Source organism: Salvelinus fontinalis, chromosome 23, assembly GCF_029448725.1.
Source record: "Salvelinus fontinalis isolate EN_2023a chromosome 23, ASM2944872v1, whole genome shotgun sequence".
NCBI lineage: Eukaryota > Metazoa > Chordata > Actinopteri > Salmoniformes > Salmonidae > Salvelinus > Salvelinus fontinalis.
This window is the reverse complement of record NC_074687.1, coordinates 40,280,921-40,303,890: the sequence shown is the minus strand read 5'-3', so window position 1 is coordinate 40,303,890 and position 22,970 is coordinate 40,280,921. Positions and strand designations below refer to the sequence as shown.

General features: G+C 42.2%; 1 protein-coding gene across 12 annotated transcripts in view; it reads left to right on the top strand.

The window, feature by feature from the left end:
* The window catches only part of LOC129821321 (protein TANC1-like), a 289,442-nt gene that overhangs the window by 105,894 nt on the left and 160,578 nt on the right, over window positions 1-22,970 (top strand). For 10 of the 12 annotated variants that reach the window (XR_008754295.1, XM_055878880.1, XM_055878873.1 and 7 more), the window contains one exon: window positions 20,620-20,727. The exons of the other annotated variants lie outside the window; for them this stretch is intronic. Coding sequence is in view for 9 of the 10 variants with exons in the window: in XM_055878880.1 (XP_055734855.1) it covers window positions 20,620-20,727 (108 nt within the window). In the remaining variant the exon portion in view is untranslated. The remainder of the gene's footprint in view (window positions 1-20,619; window positions 20,728-22,970) is intronic. 12 annotated transcript variants of the gene reach the window in all.

Below are 22,970 nucleotides of genomic sequence, written 5' to 3'. Positions count from 1 at the left end.
AAGTGACAAACTGTAGGGGGAGAGTTCTCACCTACAGTTAATAAACACATACCGTAGTAGTACTGAAGGAAATATCCCAGTTCCCACTAATAACAGGTTGCCATCTTGAATATGTTCTTTTGGTCAAATACCTTCAGGGCAAACCCATAGCGAAAGCTTACCGTGGGAGAGTGGGTGTGTTTACTCTGCTGTAGTTTAGCAGTGTTTAACAAAGGGAAATGTCATGACCCAGTGACTTATCCTCTACAGACGCCGTGTCAGAGAGGGCGACAGAGAGAGAGAGAGATGTTTGTAAGTGAAACCAGATTGTGCTGATTCATCAGGGCAACTCAGAAACATGCCTAGAGTTACTGTGACGGCTCGGGGGGGAGTCCTGTCACCCCCACACTACTCAACCCACCCATCTCTCTACCCTGCTGCTCATCATACCCCCATACTCCTCCTCATCCATCCACTATGACCTTTTTGGGAAGTGGTTGCTCTGATCCCAACGCCTTTGTGGCTTGCTTCATTTCCTGACAGATTGGATAATCTATAGCATTGTGGTGAAAGGCTTGATTTTAACGGGCGTCCTTTCATGAAGACTTCACAGAAACAACACAGAAAATTATGTGGGCCAATTAAGAGCGTGACGAATGCCTGAGCCACATGGGCTGGTGGTGCTGCTCAATGCTGCTGCTTTGATCAGCTAAGTAGAGAGCTGACAATGAGCGCAGTGCAGACATGTGTTGCACAGGACCTCCAGTGTACAGTCTGAAGTTTACAGGTCCGGTGGAGGCTGGCCCATTCGGAGGTAGGGGCTCAGGACTCAGCCTCAGGAAAGTGTGACTGACTGCCTCTGCTCTGACTGCCAGTGGGACGTGATGGAATCCTGGGCAACTCCACAGTGACCTCCTCTGGTCATGTGGGGTCACTGTGTTTTTCATCAGTGATTCCTTCCTGCCTCTAGTCTTCAAGGTCGTAACCATCCAGCCAGGGTCTGTCTGAACCGGCCCTCCCTGTCTCCCTGATTACTTTCTGGGTGCTGGGAGTGGATGAGCAACATTCAAACACCCCATCTCCTCTCAGCCGTACACACATCTATACGCACATCAGACGTCCTGCCTACCTGATTTGCCAACAACAGCTCTGCTTCCGTCCCAATTACAGGCTTTACTAGTGACATTGGATTTCAACTAAGGCGATAGAGTGGGGAGAGTAGAGTTTACACTCTACTTACCCCACCAGCGAGGATAGGTGAATGGACATTGTGAAGTACGTGGACAACAATTAGGCGTATACTTAGCCATCTTGACACGCTTTTTGGAAACATAAAACAGCAGATCATATCATATGTATTACCGTTCTGGACTGCTTATCATTTTAATCTGCATGTACAGTGCCTTCCGAAAGTATTCACAGCCCTTGGATTTTTCTACATTTTGTTGTGTAACAGTCTGAATTTAAAATACGATTAAATTGATATGTTTGTCACTGGCCCACACACAATACCCCATAATGTCAAAGTTAATTTGTTTTTGATATTTTTACAAGTTAATAAAAATGTAAAGCTGAAATGTCTTTAGTCAATACATCTTCAACCCCTATCTTATGACAAGCCTAATGTCACGTTCCTGACCTGTTTTCTGTTGTTTTTGTATGTGTTTAGTTGGTCAGGGCGTGAGTTGGGGTGGGCATTCTATGTGTTGTGTTTCTATGTTGGGTTTAATGTGTTGCCTGATATGGTTCTCAATTAGAGGCAGGTGTTTGACGTTTCCTCTGATTGAGAACCATATTAAGGTAGGCTGTTCTCACTGTTTGTGGTGGGTGATTGTCTTCCGTGTCTGTGTATGTTGCACCACACGGGACTGTTTCGTTTTGTCGTTCGTGTATGTAGTCTGTTCCTGTTCGTGCGTTCTTCGTCATTTGTAAGTTCTCAAGTCCAGGTCTGTCTACATCGTTTATTTGTTTTGTAGTTTGTTGAAGTGTTTTCGTGTTTCGTCTTTACTTTAATAAACGTAATTATGGATTCAAAATACGCTGCGCTTTGGTCCAATCCCTATTCCTCCTCTTCAGACGAAGAGGAGGAGAACGACCGTTACACCTAAATTAAATGCAGGAGAAAACATTTGCTTAACAAGTCACATAAGTTGCATGAACTCTCTGTTTGCAATAATAGTGTTTAACATGATTTTTGAATGACTACCTTATCTCTGTACCCCATACATACAATTTTCTGTTAAAAACAGATTCAACCACAAAAACCAGGGAAGTTATCCAATGCCTTGCAAAGAAGGTCACCTGTTGGTAGATGGGTACAAATTAAAAGACATTGAGTATACCTTTGAGCATGGTGAAGTTATTAATTACACTTTGGATGGTTTATAAATACACCCAGTCACTACAAAGAAACAGACGTCCTTCCTAACTCAGTTGCCTGAGAGGAAGGAAACCGCTCAAGGGTTTCACCAGGAGGCCAATGGTGACTTTAAAACAGTTACAGAGTTTAATCACTCCTCTTTTCAGTTCGATGCAGCTAGCAACTGGAACGAGCTGCAAAAACACTCATTGGACAGTTTTATCTTCATCTCTTCATTCAAAGACTCAATCATGGACACTCTTACTGACTGTTGTGGCTGCTTCACGTGATGTATTGTTGTCTCTATCTTCTTGCCCTTTGTGCTGTTGTCTGTGCCCAATAATGTTTGTACCATGTTTTGTTGCTACCATGCTGTGTTGTCATGTGTTGTTGTCTTAGGTCTCTCTTTATGTAGTGTTTTGGTGTCTCTTGTCGTGATGTGTGTTTTTGTCCTATTTTTATTTAATTTTTAATCCCAGCTCCCGTCCCCGCAGGAGGCCTTTTGCCTTTTGGTAGGCCGTCATTGTAAATAAGAATTTGTTCTTAACTGACTTGCCTAGTTAAATAAAGGTTAAATAAAAAATGATGTCTGTGATAGGAGAAAACTGAGGATGGATCAACAACTTTGTAGTTACTCTACAATACTAACCTAATTGACATGGTGAAAATAAGGAAGCCTGTACAGAATAAAAATATTCCAAAACATGCATCCTGTTTGCAACAAGGCACTAAAGTAATATTGCAAAAAATGTGGCAATGATCTTTTTCTCCTGAATACAAAGTGTTATGTTTGGGGCAAATCCAATACAACACGTTGTGGCTGCATCATGTTATGGGTATGCTTGTAATCGTTAAGGACTAGGGAGTTTTTCAGGATAAAAAATAAATAGAATGGAGCTAAGCGCAGGCAAAATCCTAGTGGAAAACCTGGTTCACTCTGCTTTACATCAAACACTGGGAGATGAATTCACCTTTCAGTTGGGACAATAATTTGAAACACTGCTTACCAAGAAGACAAATTACAAATTACAGTTTTGACTTAAATCTGCCTTAAATCTGCCTGTAGGTTGTCTAGCAATGATCAACAACTAATTTGACAGCGCTGGAAGAATTTTGAAAATAATAATAGGAAATTAATAATGGGTAGATGGGTGAGAAAAAAATATATTTAATCAATTTTGAATTTAGGCTGTAACAAAACAAAATGTGGAATAAGTCAAGGGGTATGAATACTTTCTAAAAACAATATATATGGAATAAGGCTTGGGCAGAGCAGGTCCCCCGTAGGCCATTTCACATGGAAATAATTTAAAATGTCACACTTTGATGGAGAGCTTTGGCCCCAGTTCTCTAATAATCAAAGGATTGTTTTTCTCGATCAGTCAGGCAGAGGTGCATCTGATCTGTAAAGGAGAGCATGGCGGTGCAGGACTCTTGGCACTGTAGTCTCAGTTTGGTATCTATATCATCATCAGATCTGAGTCTTCACCCTTTGCCCAGCCACGCGTGTAAGTAACCCTGACTGGCCACTGCTATTGATGGATCTGAGAAGACCCTGCTGCCATGATATACTATGTTTGGAAACGTCCTTGGACTAAACCTTACTACCAAATGTAAATTCCCTTAAACACTCCGACCCCTAAAGACTCCTTAAGTCCTGTGTTAGAATATACATGTCCTGTGTTAGAATATATATAAATATTTTGGCCAACTTACCTTCACCTTGTGCTAGGGGTTGGAAGTGCATTTTGGTGGAATCAGATTCTGTACCACCTACAACAAAATACACAACAATACACAATTTTACCACCCCACTAATTGTACTGATCTTTATTGGACTGGCTAGCTAAGCATACCTAACATGGACATTTCAATATTGTCAGTTTGCTGTTAGCTAACTAGCGTCACAAAATTGGCAGCAAGATTCTGAGCCAGCTGAGACTGGCTGAGAACCAACTAACCAACCATAGATGATTTATACACATTCATCATTGCTACTAACACACAAATAAAATGACTTCGCTATATTGACAATTTTATTTTTAGTTATGGAGTGTTTTCCAGAAAAGGGTGGAATAGATGGCTACCAAATTGAGATACTCTTTATTTGCTAACATTAGCCATCTTACGTTAGCTAATGTCATTCAAAGATAGAACAAACAAACAAACAAACAAACAAACAAACATGATTACTCTGCTGAAGGTAGCTACCAGTCTAGTAGTGACTACTATGACATAGATGAAATTGATTAACAGTGTGTATACCAAAAGATAACTATATGATTTAGCTGATGGCTTTCAGAGTTCAATACAGGTCTGTAACGTTAGCTAGCTAGCTAACTTACCCATCTAGGCTAGCAAATGTTAGGTTAACTCTAATTGTGAATCTTTCCTTTTGTTGTGAAGGGGAAAAAATTGCTGTTATCATATCACTTCTCAGCTGTCGTCAAAATAGATTCCCCATCAGTTAAGCCTTTAAATCCGAATATTTTGTGTTGGTCGTTGGAGGGAAACAACGACATTATTCAAGTTTGTATCAGCATTCACTCTGAATGCCGGACTTTGTGGTTCACTATGAGCATCAAGGATCGCTCTGTACTTTGCTCCGTTCATCTTTCCCTCGATCCTGACTGGTCTCCCAGTCCCTGCCGCTGAAAAACATCCCCACAGCATGATGCTGGCACCACCATGCTTCACCATAGGGATGGAGCCTGGTTTCCTCCAGACGTGACACTTGGCATTCTTGTTTCTCATGGTCTGAGAGTCCTTCAGGTGCCTTTTGACAAACTCCAAGCGAGCTGTCATGTGCCTTTTACTGAGGAATGGATTACTTTTGGCCACCCTCCAATAAAGTCCTGATTGGTGGAGTGGTGCAGAGATGGTTGTCCTTCTGGAAGGTACTCCCATTTTCACAGATGTACTCTGGAGCTCTGTCAGAGTGACCATCGGGTTTTTGGTCACCTCCCTGACCAAGGCCCTTCTCCCCCGATTGCTCAGTTTGGCCAGCCCCCAGCTGTAGGAAGAGTCTTGGTGGTTCCAAACTTCTTTCATTTAATAATGATGGAGGCCATTGTGTTCTTGGGGACCTTCAATGCTGCAAAAAAACAATCCTGTCTTGGAGCTCTACGGACAATTCCTTCGACCTCATGGCTTGGTTTTTGCTCTGACACGCACTGTCAACTGTGGGACCTTATATGTGACCGACCATCTCAAATCGGTCTTATGTAGCAAAATTTGAAATTGTGTTTTTTACATTGGATATAAGTGTCACGCCCTGACCTTAGTTCCTTTTTTTAATGTCTCTATTTTGGTTTCGTCAGGGCGTGAGTTGGGGTGGGCATTCTATGTTTTGCATTCTATGTTTTGTATTTCTTTGTTGTTTGGCCGGGTGTGGTTCTCAATCAGAGGCAGCTGTCTATCGTTGTCTCTGATTGAGAACCATACTTAGGTAGCTCTTGCCCACAGGGGTTTTGTGGGTAGTTATTTTCTGTTTTGTGTCTGCACCAGACAGGAATGTTTCGTTTACTCTCTTTGGTGTTTTTGTTATTTCAGTGTTCAGTTTATTTATTAAATTAACATGAACATTTCCCATGCTGCGTTTTGGTCCACTCCTTCTTCCCAGGACGAGCGTTACAATAAGTAGAGACTACAAAATGGTATATCATACACTACAGTTGAGGAACAATGGGAAAGTAATTTTGCTTTGGAAGTTGATAAACCTATAAACTCACTTTTGAGAAAATGGTCTTTGAATGTTTTGGTACTACTATTGGAGAGCCCTTCTTTTTCTACACCCATTCAGCATCGTTCACACCCTCTTAAGCTTTAGCCCCATATATTTAAGGGTTGATCCGAGCGTTCTCTACTAACAGCAGCAGTGAAGCACCCAAGCTAACTTGCTAGCTACTTCCAGACATCTAAGTGAGAGAGAGAACAGCTCACTGAACATTACTCACCCTAGCAGAGCTGGTTAGGCTGTAATGTTATCCAGAGGATTGGTGACTGCAACTGTGCTGTCAGATTGTCTGTTCGTAAATTCATAGCGTTTTCACGTTCAGAGCGCACACTGGACGCTCTGGCCGAGGAGTAAGGTTGATCTGAACATTCTGACCTCACAACGGCAGTCAAGCACCCAAGCTAACTGGCTTACATTGGCTAGCATGCTAGCTAAATTGCTAGCTACTTCCAGACACATAATGAGAGAACACCTCACTCTGACCATTTTCCTCGCCCTAGCAGAGCTGGTTAGGCTGTTTTCATGTTATCCAGAGCGTTGATGACTGTAACTGTGCTGCTGGCAACATTTTATTACGTTTTAAACACTGATTTCAAAACTCGGTCCTACAGAAAGTGGAGAGCATACACGTAACGTTACCTGGCGAGCCAGCCAGCTAACGTTAGCTAGCTAACAGTACACTTTAACTTGACAGTAGGTTTATGCCGGTTTACTACGCAATACATTAAAAAAGACGAATTAGACAGGATTACCTAGACATACTGACCATACTGACCAGCTCAAATAGACAGAAGTGTGCTATATGGCAGACCAATCCAAGCCCACTCATTATCTTAGCCTATCATGGCTGATCAATAGAAACAGAATACAGAGTTCAATGTCAAGTCTCATAGCCAAGGGTATGAATACTTATGTAAATACGGTATTTCAGTTTTTTATTTTTAATACATTTGCAAACATTTCTAAAAAACTGTTTTCACTTTGTCATCATGGGGTATTGTGTGTAGATTGCTGAGGATTTGTATTTATTTGATACATTTTAGAATAAGGCTGTAAAGTAACAAAATGTGGAAAAAGTCAAGGGGTCTGAATACTTTCCGAATGCACTGTAGTAATGACTATATGCCTTGTCAGAGCCAGGGTGAAATTCCCCTTTAAGCTACATGTCAGAGCCAGGCTAACCTCCCCACAAATACCACATCAAACTAATTCTGTGGAGATAAAGAGAGATGGGCAGACAGAGAGCGAACAAGCACAGGGACACAGTTGGTTGCTATTCCCTTGGCACAACACAATGTATTTTTTCCTTTCAAAAGGTACATGCACACGATATTTATTTAATGCATCAGGGTTGCATATGGACCACTAACCTATCTTATTATGTCAAGGAAAGCAATTGGAATGGGTTATCTAAATAGGAAATAAATAGGTTGGGAGGGTTATACAATAGCACTGCTTGAGGGACTATTGATTTGAAGAGAACAAAGGGATTTTATGACTAGTAAATATTGGCAGTGTTACATGAAGGAGGTGGGGAGTCACTCAACAGGATATTGCTACAGTAGGCAACACAGAGAAAATTGGATTTGTGTCAACAAATAATTTATAGAGCACTGTTGACAGGTGGTGATTGATTAAGTACTACAGTAATGGTTTAGCATGGCTATGTGTTTTCCAGTACATTTCATAGTTAAACCAAATACGTTAATAAAATGTAATATATACCGTTAATTTAGTGCTTAAGTTAGGTTAATGCTCAAACTGATATACCCGTCTGTATCTGTCACAAGGCTTTCATAATGTGACTGATATTGATAATTACCTTTTCATCAGAGGGCGACATTAATTTCCATGCTCAAGCCTCTGCTAAATGTTTTCTCAATATTCATTTTCCTCTGTTATGCCAAATAGATTTTAGGCTCTCGTCCAAGACGGAACATTTGAAATTATAAATAGTTATTTTTGGTAAGATTTGTTATTACTTTAACTGTCCATTGGGTCTTACAATTCATTTTTTGGTCTCTGTTCAGGGGATGAATTTGCACATCTCCTGAATTCACCTCTACAGTTTTAGCCCAGCAGTTACATGGCTGCCTCAGGGGATATTGATGTATTTCTGTGGTAGAAAGGCTGTGGATACGTCCCAAATGTCACCCTGTTCTCTTTATAGTGCACTACTTTTGACCAGGACTAATAGGGATGAAATGTTTATACATTTACTGAAAAACAATACTATGGTGCCTGGTGAAGGATTTCATTTATCTCATTATCTAGAACAGAGAGGGTTAGAATAGACATGACTATTAAACTTACAAAGCATTTTACACATTTGCAATACCCCCATATGGGTTAGTATCCTAAATTCATTGCATTGTCCTGAATGATAATGGTTATGAATGAAATAGTATGTAAACTCAGGAAAAAAAGAAACGTCCCATTTTCAGGACCGTGTCTTTAAAAGATAATTTGTAAAAATCCAAATAACTTCACAGATCTTCATTGTAAAGGGTTTAAACACTGTTTCCCATGTTTGTTCAATGAACCATAAACAATTAATGAACATGTACCTGTGGAATGGTCTTTAAGACACTAACAGCTTACAGACAGTAGGGAATTAAGGTCACAGTTATGCAAACTTAGGACACTAAAGAGGCCTTTCTACAGGGTCCCTGCTCATCTGCGTGAACGTGCCTTAGGCCTGCTGCAAGGTGGCATGAGGACTGCGGATGTGGCCAGGGCAATAAATTGCAATGTCCGTACTGTGAGATGCCTAAGACAGCGCTACAGGGAGACAGGACGGACAGCTGATCGCCCTCGCAGTGGCAGACCACGTGTAACAACACCTGCACAGGATCAGTACATCCGAACCTGCGGGACAGGTACAGGATGGCAACAACAACTGCCCGAGTTACACCAAGAACGTACAATCCCTCCATCAGTGCTCAGACTGTAGGCCTGTTGAAAGGCAGACATCACCAGCAACAACGTCGCCTATGGGCACAAACCCACCGTCGCTGGAACAAACAGGACTGGCAAAAAGTGCTCTTCACTGACGAGTCGCGGTTTTGTCTCACCAGGGGTGATGGTCGGATTCGCGTTTATTGTCGAAGGAATGACCGTTATACCGAGGCCTGTACTCTGGAGCGGGATCGATTTGGAGGTGGAGGGTCCGTCATGGTCTGGGGTGGTGTGTCACAGCATCATCGGACTGAGCTTGTTGTCATTGCAGGCAATCTCAACTCTGTGTGTTACAGGGAAGACATCCTCCTCCCTCATGTGGTACCCTTCCTGCAGGCACATCCTGACATGACCCTCCAGCATGACAATGCCACCAGCCATACTGCTCATTCTGTGCGTGATTTCCTGCAAGACAGGAATGTCAGTGTTCTGCCATGGCCAGCGAAGAGCCCGGATCTCAATCCCATTGAGCACATCTGGGACCTGTTGGATCGGAGGGTGAGGGCTAGGTCCATTCTCCCCAGAAATGTCCGGGAACTTGCAGGTGCCTTGGTGGAAGAGTGGGGTAACATCTCACAGCAAGAACTGGCAAATCTGGTGCAGTCCATTAGGAGGAGATGCACTGTAGTACTTAATGCAGCTGGTGGCCACACCAGATACTGACTGTTTATTTGATGTTGACCCCCCCCCGCCCCCCCCTTTGTTCAGGGACACATTATTAAATATCTGTTCGTCACATGTCTTTGGAACTTTTTCAGTTTATGCCTCAGTTGTTCAATCTTGTTATGTTCTTACAAATATTTACACATGTTAAGTTTGCTGAAAATAAATGCAGTTGACAGTGAGAGGACGTTGCTATTTTTGCTGAGTTTATGTCTGCTCATGCCATTATCATTATCATGAATCATGTGAATCATCATTATCATCATCATTATGTTGAAGGAATCATCTTCTATGATACCTGATGGGTTTATTAGAATAGAATGGCAAGAGAAGGCTATGGGATCTGTGTCTCGCTCTCCCCATTTGTTTTGTATGAGAGAGGCACTGACCAATGATCAATGTCTCACACTTGTAACTGAGTCTGTTGTTGCGAAACATAATTTACAACTGTCTTTTATCTCAGTCTGAATACATTGTTTCACTGCTGAGTTGTAGAATGACGGCCCTAAAACAGAAAGAAGGGTATTGTCAGATATTGTCAGAGGCCTCCTTTTGTTGTTGCCACACAGAGCCATGTTGTGTCTCATGAAGAGTTGAAATGGAATAGTCCGTAGTCAAGAATGTGGAAAACTCATTAGACACATTTTGAAAGCATAGATACTCACCCCATCCCTCATTGGGGATTGACATCAAGTGGACAATATTTCATATTTTAATGCTTTTCCTTGCTACGTTTATGTAGCGTTATAGCTTGTTTGTATGCCATCTGGGGGCTTGCACTTGTCTGAAGCTCTTGCAAGTACGTGTGTGTATGGCGCGCACACGAGTGTGTCACAGCTCAGTGGTCATGGCCCTCTGAGCTTCACCACAGAGAGGGCCAGTATGCAGAGTGCTCGTTACATCATGCTTGGCTGCCTCTCTCTCCCGTTGAGACCAGACCACTCTGCTTGGCTCTTCTGCATGCCCCTACATAGCGATCAACCCCCCCCCCCTGCCCTGTCCTCTCTTTCCTTTGGGTAAAGTTTGAATACTTTACATTTCCTTGAGGTTAGCACATATCTCTATAAGTTGTTTGTATAGGTGAAAGCAAGGTGACCACCGTATTACTTTCACCAATCCAACCCATTCAGGTCTATGGTTATTTCATGGATGGTAGAAAGGAAGGATGCATTTCTGAAGTATTCGAACAGGGCACTGGTCTCCCAGCTGTATGTCTAATATCTCTTCTCCACATTGGATTCCAGACAACTAGGAAGTCACACCCTACTAAACAGTAGCCTGTTATTTGATAGTGTGTTGTTTATCCAGAAACAACACAGGTGGAATCATGTATTGCATTGTGTTGTGTATATGGCAGGAATGCTACTTGTCCAGCCACACATTTTTGTCCCTTTCAAACCCACTGAACCATCAGCTGAATTAAGAGGAACTGCCTTGTTCCTTACTGCGTCCCAAATGGCACCCTATTGGCACCCTATGCCCTACATAGTACACTGCACTATATAAGGAAAAGGATACCCTTTGGGACATATCCCTGGTTTGTTTTCCATAGCACTGTTATTATGACATTTTCCTTCCCTCGCTCCCTCCCTCTCTCCCTGTGTTCAGTTCTATTTTGTTCTGCTTTCTTCCCCTCCTGTGATGAGCTTACAATTGCCATTGGAGGACATCACACTGAGATAATACTTATTTGTCCTCTCTGCGAGGGGTCTGCGGAGAGCGCTGAGCTTGGTTCATGCATTTTTATTTGTTAGGATTGGCTCAGAGTCAATATAAATATGCGTCCAAATGTGGCACCCTATTCCCTATAGTGCAGTACTTTTGAATAGGGATGTGACCATCATTTTTTTTCTTAACGTTTAAACTGTATTTTTTTCTCTTGTTGGTCACAACAAAAATAAGTTATTTTCCCTACATTCTCTTTTCCCTCCATTACGTGTCTCTATCTCAATTTCGATCCAACCACTCCCTCTACACACATGCGTGCTGCGTACCCAAGCACCCATTAGGCCTATAGAAATGACTGCCTATAAAAACATATCTAACGGATGGAATACACATACCAAACTGTAGAAAAGCTACATTCCTAGCCAAATCAATACAGCTTTAGCACAAATTCTAAATGGACTGGTTGATTAAAGTAGGGAAATATGTGTTCCAGGCACTAGTTTTGGAATAATAGATGCGTCCCATCTATTTTAGCCTTTTTTGTGAAGTGTGCAGCTATAGTGTGCCATTTAGAATAGGTTACAACCCCCCCTAAACCTAAGTAGGTTCCAGACTGAAATATGCAACAAAATCATTGTTTTTGTAAAGGCAGTCAATGTTGTTCTCCTCCTCAAACGAGGAGGAGCATGGATAGGACCAAGATGCGGATTGAGGGAAATAAGCCATCTTTTAATGAAAAACAGCAAACAAGACACTACAAAACTACAAAACAACAAACGTGACTAACCTTCAACTGTCCATGTGTGGACACAGGAACAAACACCCACAAAACCCCAGTGAAACCCTGGCTGCCTTAGTATGACTCTCAATTAGAGACAAACGATACACACCTGTCTCTAATTGAGAATCATACCAGGCCGAACACAAAAACCAACCTAGAAATACAAAACATAGACTACCCACCCAACACTCACGCCCTGACCAATAAAGACATACAAAACAAGAGAAAACAGGTCAGGAACGTGACAGTTTTGATGAAGGCAAATAGCATATTCATTAGTTTCTGGGCCTACTTTGTTTCATGTTTAACAAAATCCTGCCCACCAAGTTTAAGCTTACAAATCAAACACAGGGCAAAAGAAAACACACTCCAAATGCTGGTATCTATTGCTTAAAAGGAAATAATTGTTGCTTTCTAATGCTGTTAACTGTATGTCTCAACTCCCATTATAAAGGGAATAACACCCTATTGAAACAGGAGTAAATGGTGAATAGTGATATTGAGAAAGACGCACCTGTTTCAGTAGCACAAATGTCGCTTGCAGCCTTTCATTTAGCAAATTAGCTCTCAACTCAAGTAGGCCAGAGGCAATGGCTGCATGTCAACTGCAGTAATTTCTGTAATCAGCTCTTTCTTTTCCAACTGTTAACGGTGATGTCGTCCGGAGCGTTGTTGAGTTAGGTAGGCCTATTTGTTGCATTTTTTTTGCATTTATCAAGCTGATCGGGACCTGTTAGTGTTTTTTTTGTGATAGCTGCACTGTGATTTACATTTTGTGCTGAAAAAACACTTTTGGTATGGGATTTTTTCTTCAAATCAAATTCAACTTTATTTGTCACATGCGCCGAATATAACAAGTGTAGACCTTACCGTGAAATGCTTACTTACAAGCCCTTAACCAACAGTGCAGTTCAAGAAGAGTTAAGAAAATATTTACCAATTAACTAAAGTAAAAAATAAAATTAAAAAATTATAAAAAGTAACACAATAACATAACAATAACGAGGCTATATACAGGGGGTACCAGTACCGAGTCAGTGTGCGGGGGTACAGGTTAGTTGAGGTAGTTTGTGAATTTGTACTTGTTGGTAGGGGTGAAGTGACTATGCATAGATAATAAACAGCGATTAGCAGCAGTGTAGAAAACAAATGGGTGGGGGGGGGGTCAATGTAATAGTCCAGTGGCCATTTGATTAATTGTTCAGCAGTCTTATGGCTTGGGGGGGAAGCTGTTAAGGAGCCTTTTGGTCCTAGACTTGACGCTCCGGTACCGCTTGCCGTGCGGGCAGGAGGGTTTTCCTTAACAATAATTATTCAGTTTCGTTTACGCATTTTAACGTTTAAACATTCACACCCCTAATTTTGACCAAAGCCCATTAAAATGTGTGCCGTTTTGGATGTACACAGAGTCTTAAGAGAGGCAGAGAGATCTGGCATAGTGTCTGTTTTGCTCCTCCTTGATCTGTCCTTCATAACGTTTCAGCACACTCACTCACTCTCCAGCCTTTTTCATGCTTATTAAACAATGCAATTTCTCATTGGGCAGGTCTTAAGTGTAGAATAGCAGCACGCTCTAATGGCTCTTTCAGGGGGTAGGCACCCGTTGATAAAGGCTTTGGGGTAAACATGAAAGAGTCATATCTAAAAGATGAGATTTGGGAAGAGGAAAACCCTCCTGCCCTCTCTATGCTCTGACCTGAGAGTACTAGTACTAAACCTAACTATCTACATGATCTAGCCTCTTAACTTGAATTTACCCTAGTCACTTTTCGGTTACTGCTTGAGTGCATTAGGGTCGTTCTACGAAAAGAGTGCTTATAGTGTCCCTTTGATATTTTAAGTAGCAATTGTGCACCAATATTTCATTTTAAAAGCCTGTTATATTAAACGAAGTGCCCTTTAATGTAAACCACATGGATATTTTTTTATATGATTAAAGACTTGCTAAAGTGCGAAAATTCAGCATTTTGTCATGTCCCTCTTCCTATGTGAATTCTAGGAAGATTTTAACCCACTTAACCACATAATTTCCCCAAGTTTTCACCATCATTGTAAAGCCCTAGTTACTTTGTTACTTTGACAAGGTCATTTCTGAAGATTATCTATTTCATGTGATTTACGTCTGTCCCTCATTTTAAGGTCAACCCTTCTATGTGAACTGAACTCCCGTTGGTGGTGAAACTATGGTGAAACTATTCCTTTTAAACAATTTTTTTTATAAAAACCTTTGAACATCTAATAGTCAAATCATAATTTAAAGCAGGTGAACTGGTTCTACTCTTTTGGCCATTTTTTTGTGTTTTTGGTCAAGCATAATGCATCAGCCCTGTTACCCATAGATAGATAGGCTAGAAATGTTTTAACAATGACATTTTTTTTGTGAAGCTTGCATTCAATTGCCACTCCCAGGTGCACACAACAAGCTTCCATTCCCCCTGTAACAAGGGGAGTCATGGTTGATTTAAGATGGAATTGTCAACCCTGTTACGGTCGACCCTGTTACTTTAATAGGTTCTTACTATAGTATTTTGTTTATTTCACTTCATAATATGGGAAACGTGTTTTTTATAAAGAACATGTGCTCTTTATGTCAGAATGTTAAAATTAGGTGAAATCAACGTTTTTGTGGACCAATTTACACTTCTCAAAAGGTACCAAATTTGTGGAACAATCCAATAATTCCTTTGACAATATTGTAAACTTACAAGAATGTGTTTTTTTTATTATTCAAATCACCATGGCCCACTGATTGCTTGAATGAAGTGAATTTATTCAGTGGGATTGTGATTATTCTGAGATGTTGACCCACGACTCAGTAAGTCTACTATTTAAAACAGCCGTGCCTCTGTCTCGTCTCGTCCCTCTAGCTAATTGGCTCTGTGTGACTCCTGGCTAATAGGTTGAGCCTGACCGTCCACAGATGAATGGACTCTTATGCAGACTGTTACTTCCTCATTCAAGAAGCTGACTTGGCCAGGTCCGTCCTGCTGGAGGCCAGCCACAGACTGATTAGATGCATTCAGATTTCAGCTCACATGTGGTTCAGTTGAAAGAGATCCAGACAAGATGATGCTTTTCAGAAACATCTGTCTTCCTGGCATTGTATAACATTAGTTCCAAGCAGCTCCCATGCTCACTCACTGGATTGGTCATGTGCCTGTTTGGGTGCTCATTGCTAATTTTTATGTGCAGTTTTTCACTCCAAAGATTAGGATTTTCCACTATGATAAATATAATACCCTAATTTACTTCTATAGTTTTATCAATTCTATTGACGTTTGCCAAACATTTTCCTGATGATAACCACATGCCACAGCAGTGGGCCGTGAAGTAGTTGTGCGTGGGTCAGCTGTTTGTTCACCCACAATTGTTAATAACCCATCCGCAACCACCCGAATATACTGTATGTGATAAAGTGAAAATCTGACGCCCGCACCCGATCCTAACCTGCTAATATAGAAAATGCGCTGTAGGCTACAGTCAGAGACGGCGGTATGATTTTTTGACAGGGGGTGCAGGATTCTTTTTGCCTGAATTAGATATGTTTGTGCTTATAATTTCCAATATTTTGGTAGTCAGTATACACCTTCTCTTCTGTCATTAGGCCTATATGTTGACCCTAGAAGATTAACCCTTGCTCACCAGAAAAATGTCATAAATCGATACAATGAATAGTTCAATCTCGTTGACATCGGTAAAGTTCTCTGTCATCTCGGTTTCTTTCACGGAGCAAAGACGTTTAGGGACCAGGGAGAAAATGCAATACCAAAAAAAAAACTGGAAAGGTTTTCTGTGCAAAATTTCCAAATTACATCAGTTTGACCGGTTGTAAGGAAGTACGCTACTATCAGTGTTTATGATGCTATTAAAGAGCTCTGTACAGACAGTGTCTAACTGCGCATTCAAGTTCGCTTAAGATTCATAAAGAAATAAATCATATTTCTCTACTCCTGTTCCCAAGTAAAAATGTAGCCTACATTTGGTGTATCACTTTACTGCAAGAAATGCTTAATTCTACAGGAGTTAACATTAAGGCTATATGAGAGGTTATAGACCTACAGTCAGTGTCCAGATTTCAGTTTCCATTTAACCCATCTGAACAGTAGGCTACAGTTCCCTTGATGTGCCAAAGGCCTATTTGAAGTCCCCATTGTGACTGTCGAACATTAGCCTACTTTTCTGACCCACCCGTCTCTTTATTTTCAACTCTCTATTTCACAGCTTTTCTCTTATTGAATAAACACTGATTGTCATTTTTGCCTCCATGGATCGACATTAACTTTTTCGGCCTGTTTCCAAAACCATTTGGCGATTGGTGTGTAGACTAGTTGGCGCGTAAAGCTTAATTAGGCTTACACACTAATGTCAGATAACCTTAAATAATAAAATAAAAACCTCAATGTAGCCTTTCGATATAAATTTAACAACAATGATATACTTATGAATTTTTAAATGGTATTGTTTTCTCTTTCTCCAACCAGCCCGCAACCCACCCGCCCTTCATCCACACAATACTTAGTGACTCTTAACCTGCCCATCCCGCGGACACACTACATTACCAAAAGTATGTGGACACCTGCTCGTCGAACATCTAAAATTCCAAAATCCTGGGCATTAATATTGACTTTGTCCTCCCTTTGCTGATATAACAGCCTCCACTCTCCTGGGAAGGCTTTCCACTAGATGTTGGAACAATGCTGTGGGGACTTGCTTCCATTCAGCCACAGTAGCATTAGTAAGGTCGGGGCACTGATGTTGGGCGATTAGGCCTGGCTTGCAGTCGGCATTCCAATTCATCCCAAAGGTGTTCGATGGGGTTGATGTCAGGGCTCTGCAGAACAGTCAAGTTCTTATACACCGATCTCGACAAACAATTTCTGTATGGACCTCGCTTTGTGCATGGGGGCATTGTCATGCTGAAACAAGAAAGGGCCTTCCCCGAAAGGGCCTTGCCTCAAAATTGGAAGTACAGAATCGTCTAGAATATCATTATATGCTGTAGCGTTAAGATTACCTTCACTGGAACTAAGGGGCCTAGCACAAACCATGAAGGTAGCGTTCTCCTGGCATCCGCGAAACGCAGATTTGTCTGCGGACTACCAGATGGTGAAGCGTGATTCATCACTCTAGAAAATGCATTTCCACTGCTCCAGAGTCCAATGGCGCGAGCTTTACACAACTTTACACCACCACAGCCGAAGCTTAAAATTGCAAATGGTGATCTTAGGCTTGTGTGTGGCTGCTCGGCCATGGAAACCCATTTCATGAAGCTCCAGACGAACCGTTCTTGTGCTAATGTTGCTTCCAGAGGCAGTTTGGAACTCGGTAGTGAGTGTTGCATCCAAGGACAGACAATTTTATTTATTTTTGGTAAAATTTTTGGTACTTTTTAACCCCTTTTTCTCCCAATATCCAATTGCTAGTTACAGTCTTGTCCCATTGCTGCAACTCCCATACGGACTTGGGATAGGCGACGGTTGAGAGCCGTGCGTCCTCCGAAACACGACTCCGCCAAGCCGCACTGCTTCTTGACACAGTGCTCGCTTAACCCGGAAGCCCGCCACACCAATGTGTCGGAGGAAACACCGTACAGCTGGCGACCGAAGTCAGCGTGCACAAGGAGTTGCTAGTGCGCGATGGGACAAGGACATCCCGGCCGGCCAAACCCTCCCCTAACCCGGACGATGCTGGGCCAATTGTGTGCCGCATCATGGGTCTCCCAGTCGCGGCCGTCTGTGACACAGCCTGGGACCTAACCCGGGTCTGTAGTGACGCCTCTAGCACTGCGTTGCAGTGCCGTAGACCGCTGCGCCACTCGGGAGGCCACGACTTTTACACGCTTCAGCACTCGGCGGTCCTGTTCTGTGAGCATGTGTGGCCCACCATTTCGCGGATGAGCCGTTGTTGCTCCTAGGCATTTCAACTTCGCAATAACATCACTTACAGTTGACCAGAGCAGAAATTTGATGAATTGACTTGTTGGAAAGGTGGCATCCTACGACGGTGCAATGTTGAAAGTCACTAAGCTCTTCAGTAAGGCCATTATACTGCCAATGTTTGTCTTTGGAGATTGCATGGCTGTGTGCTCGATTTGATACACCTGTCAGCAACGGGTGTCTACATACTTTTGTATATATAGTGTATAACCGCGGGGACTGTGGGTTGTAAGTCAACCCGCGCATCACTACCTTGTAGCCCTGGCTACGCTCTATGTATTTCAAGTCCTAAATCCATAGGTGGCAGTATGAATCAAGCTAAAGCTGCGTGTTGGTGACTGGTGGTTGGTTCCTGTGCCATTAACATGGCTGGCTGCTGGATGGAACCGTATCTGAGGATAAGATCACACCTGGGGGATGCAAGATGGTTTCACAGCAGTATAGCACAGCGCTGGCCAGCCCAATGTTCCACCTGAGACAGAGGGAGGGAGGGCTAGCACGCACACACATGCACAACACAACACACACGCACAGAGGGGGTGGGGTTGGGGGGTGGATGATGTGGTAACGACAAAAGACAATCTCTCTCTCCCCATCTAATCTTTTTGTTATGGCTGGGGTTACACATGCAGTCATCTGATTAGAGAACACTAGAGGAGAACTAGATTGGGTTACAGTAGGTCAATGTGAGAGAAAACAGAGAGGGAAGGAAGGCATACTGTTCTTATGGATTTGAAGTGTCCATTTACTTCCTGGTATTTGATGTTTTTCCCCCACTGCTTTTTGGTCAGATTGATTGCTCCCACATATGTTTTTATTTATTTACCAACCAGGATTGCTGTCTTCATGTTTTAGTGATACTTAGGTATTGTTTATGCATTAAATTATGCATTACATTTTGGGTATGTAGGCCTATACTATATTAGCTGTGATGAATGTATGGATGCCCTTAGGCATACATTGTGTACTTACAATGTGTAAACATCTCTCATGGCTCATCATGCTGTCTTTTCATGGCTGTGAGAGGCACTCTGAGTGTGAAAGGATAGTTGTTCAGAGATGTCCTTTGATATCTCTGTTGTTTCAGGGAGAATAGAATAGCAGGCAAACACTTTTTGAGTGGCTTGGCCCTGCACTGTGCCCCGGAGCAGAGGTGTGAGTGGGGACACACATGCACGCGCACACACACTAAAGTTGCTAGAGATTGATGCCTCCGGCGGTGCCAGTGTGTCAGCGTTTGGGATCATAACACCAGCCAGGGAATAGTACTGCATCCTAAATGTCACCCTATTCCCTGTACGGTGTACTGACCAGGGCCCTGTGGGCTCAAAAGTAGTGCACTATTTAGGAAATAGGGTTCCATTTGGGATGCAACCCAGTGTTCTGCACTGGGATTTGCTGCTTCTATTCCTGTCAGTCAGCGAGGAAATGCACACGAATCTCAGTCATCCTCACCAAGGGGACAGAACAGAAACCCTCATGAAGATCCTTAGCTCCTGTCCTAGAAACAACACCTGCTGGGACGCAGCCTGGACCTAATTTTTTAAACCACGCCAAAGCAGCACCCTTAACTTACCTCAGAGGCACACACCCCCACATACAAGCGCATAGCAGTACCATTCTGGTATGTGCTCTGTCTGTCTGTCTGTCTGTCTGTCTGTCTGTATGTCTGTCTGTCTGTCTGTCTGTCTCTAACTCACTCACTCACACTCACACACACACACACACACACACACACACACACACACACACACACACACACACACACACACACACACACACACACACACACACACACACACACACACACACACACACACACACACACACACACACACACATATGTACACACACACACATATGTACACACACACACACACACACTCACTCACTCTCACGCACACACAGTCAGACTGAGATATACACACATATGCATTCCCCTGAACTGGCCAGTGTGTGTGTGTTACTGCTGGGTGTCTCTGCAGGCGGATCTTTCTCTCTCAGGGCTGTCAGACAGAGCAGAGCTGCTATCAGCACAGGGAGCTATTCTCTCTCTCTCTTTCACTGTTTCTCCTGAGCCCGTCCCACTAGGACACTCATCATCTCTCAAACCCCATCTGGAAAAAGTTCATCCAGCAAGAACTCTCTCTCTCTCTCTCTCTCTCTCTCTCTCTCTCTCTCTCTCTCTCTCTCTCTCTCTCTCTCTCTCTCTCTCTCTCTCTCTCTCTCTCTCTCTCTCTCTCTCTCTCTCGCTAAATGCTTTATTGTCTTGGCAACAATACAGGCATTCCTGGCATACAGGGCTGGGCGGTATACTGTATTGATGCACGGACCGGTTTGGGTTTTTACATTACCTTCTATAAGGTTTTTCAATATTTGATTTGTTAAATGTGATACGGCGTGTGAAATGTCCATTTCTATAGTTTACTTCACTTCTTGAGTCCTCTCTCTCTCTCTCTCTCTCTCTCTCTCTCTCTCTCTCTCTCTCTCTCTCTCTCTCTCTCTCTCTCTCTCTCTCGCTCGCTCGCTCTGACTGCAGGTCCAATCAGGAAGCCCAAGTATGTGGAGAGCCCTCGTGTTCCTGGAGACACCATTATCTCAGAGCTGAGGAAGGTGGCTGATAGCAAGACAGAGTCCTCTCACTATGGTGAGTGTACTGTGTTTGTGTTTCTATGGGGTTTGTTGGGGTTTGGCTGTGATAGTTTTACAGTTTTATTTGTCGTATGTACAGGATATACATGGTACACACCATTCAGCAAAACTTGCAGGTTCCATCTCGACAAAAAAACACCAAAAACAAGCAATATAAAAACAACATCATTAATCATCACGAGTAGATCGACGGTCAAGAGACAGAAGGTTGAGAACGTTCATGGCTTGAGTGAGGTCACCGTAGGGAGGAGGTGGTCAAGAGGAGAGCCGGGAGGAGACAGGCAGCACGTTGTCATCACCGTGTCTCGCCATCCACGCCGTCAGTGGCTTCGCAGTAGGACTCAGTCAGATGATGTCAGAGTTTTGTACTAGCCACTGGGCTAGTAGCTAGCTAGCTACTCTTCACCACTACCAAAATGTAGCACCTACTTGGGTGATATTACTGCAGTCACGAGGCGCCAGAAAGCACACCACACTTTAATTGTAATTCAGGAGTGTCCTTATAACTGGTTATTTGTCATCTCTGTACAACTCTGTATTCAGACAGTTGGCATACCGGTAATCGAATCAAAACGTTGCATGGTAGCATAAAAAGGGAGAACCATGCACAGTAGTGATCATTTTGATTAACCTATTACAGATTTTTGGAAAATGTATTTGCATACTAAATTAACAAAATATTAAAAACATGATTTATTATCAGATTTTCAAAACCTTTAAATTTAATTTAGAATAGAACAATAGGAAATGACTATGGGAAAATAATATTACTTAGCTTTTATTACTTTATTATTTTCCATTCCTTAAAGTCACCATCTCATCTCTGCTCAGGCAGTAGTAGCCAGCCAGACAGACCATCTAACGTTATCTCTGTGCTCCTCATACTGTACTTTTTTTTGTCATTCTATTTAGTTAGATTAGCGTGCTAAAGTATGCTGCAGAGCTGTCTGAAAATCATTTGACTAGTTCTTCAAAGTAGATAAGGCATACCTTCACGAACTGTCTCTATCTCTCTCGCCGTTGTGTTGTGTACATTCCTCTCTCATTCGGGTCTATGTGGTCTGTGTGTATCTAACCTAACATAGCCGGCATAAAAGTATATCCGTCTCTGTCCTAGCCGGTAAAAACAGGCGCAATGGATTATGATCATTGTAGTTAACTACCACGTTGTTGTGCTGAACTAGGTTGAATATTTGCTTAATGAAAACTACAACTCCCTTCAGCTCAGCGTCCCACATAGTTCTTGACTTGATTTCTCTCGTGAATGATTTGAGTTCTCTCTAGTGTATAGAGAAATGGTGCGTTGGGCTCACACAAAGAAATAAGTAAAATTAATTCAAGTAATTGAACAGATGTAGGTCAATTAGTTGTTTAATAACCAAAACAAAAAAACTAAATGTTGCTTAATCGCTCAGCACTAATGTTGATTGCATGAATCTTAAACGTACTGATTGATTGAATTACTTCTAATTCATTTGTTATTAGATGTTTCAATTATCACTTTATTATCACTTTACCTATCTTTAAAATAACAGGCGTTTTGGTGTCAAGTGTCAATCATAGAGATTGCCATTGAGGGCTTCCACCATTTAAAAGTAGTTAACTGGGTAGGGATTCCTATGGGCTGGGAGTGATCAGCCAATGATCAGAGAGCATTGTCTTCTTCAAATTGGGCTGCCTATGGTTTTTAAACCAAAAGGAATATCCAGGAGCCAAGACCAAGATTTATACCAGGACATAGGTCCCAAGATCCAGTGAGTTGAGACCATGACAAGTTAAAGACAGAATTTAAGATCAAGAGTGCATGGGCCTTTTCTTCAATTTTAAGAAAGCAGTAGAGTACAAGTAGAGTACAATTGATTACAGTAGAGCACAGCTACTGTATAAACATAATTCCACTTTGACATTATTGGGTATTGTGTGTAGGCCAGTACATACATTTGCATCTTTGCTCAAATGCATGTAATGCCTGACAATATTCCAGAAATGTGTGGCTATGACATCTAGTCTATGCGTTGGCCAAAGTGGTTCCTAATTCGCTTCCATAAATTACTCTTTACGTATTGATCAATGGAAAACATTTCTTTGGCCATCAAGTAAAAACTTTGGTAGTGATATAATTTCAATTGTGATGGTGAGTAAAAAAAACTAAACTTTGGATTTCACCTATTTTAACATTCTGTCATAAAGAGCGCATGTTCACCTTGATAACAAACACGTTTTCCCATTTCAAGAGGT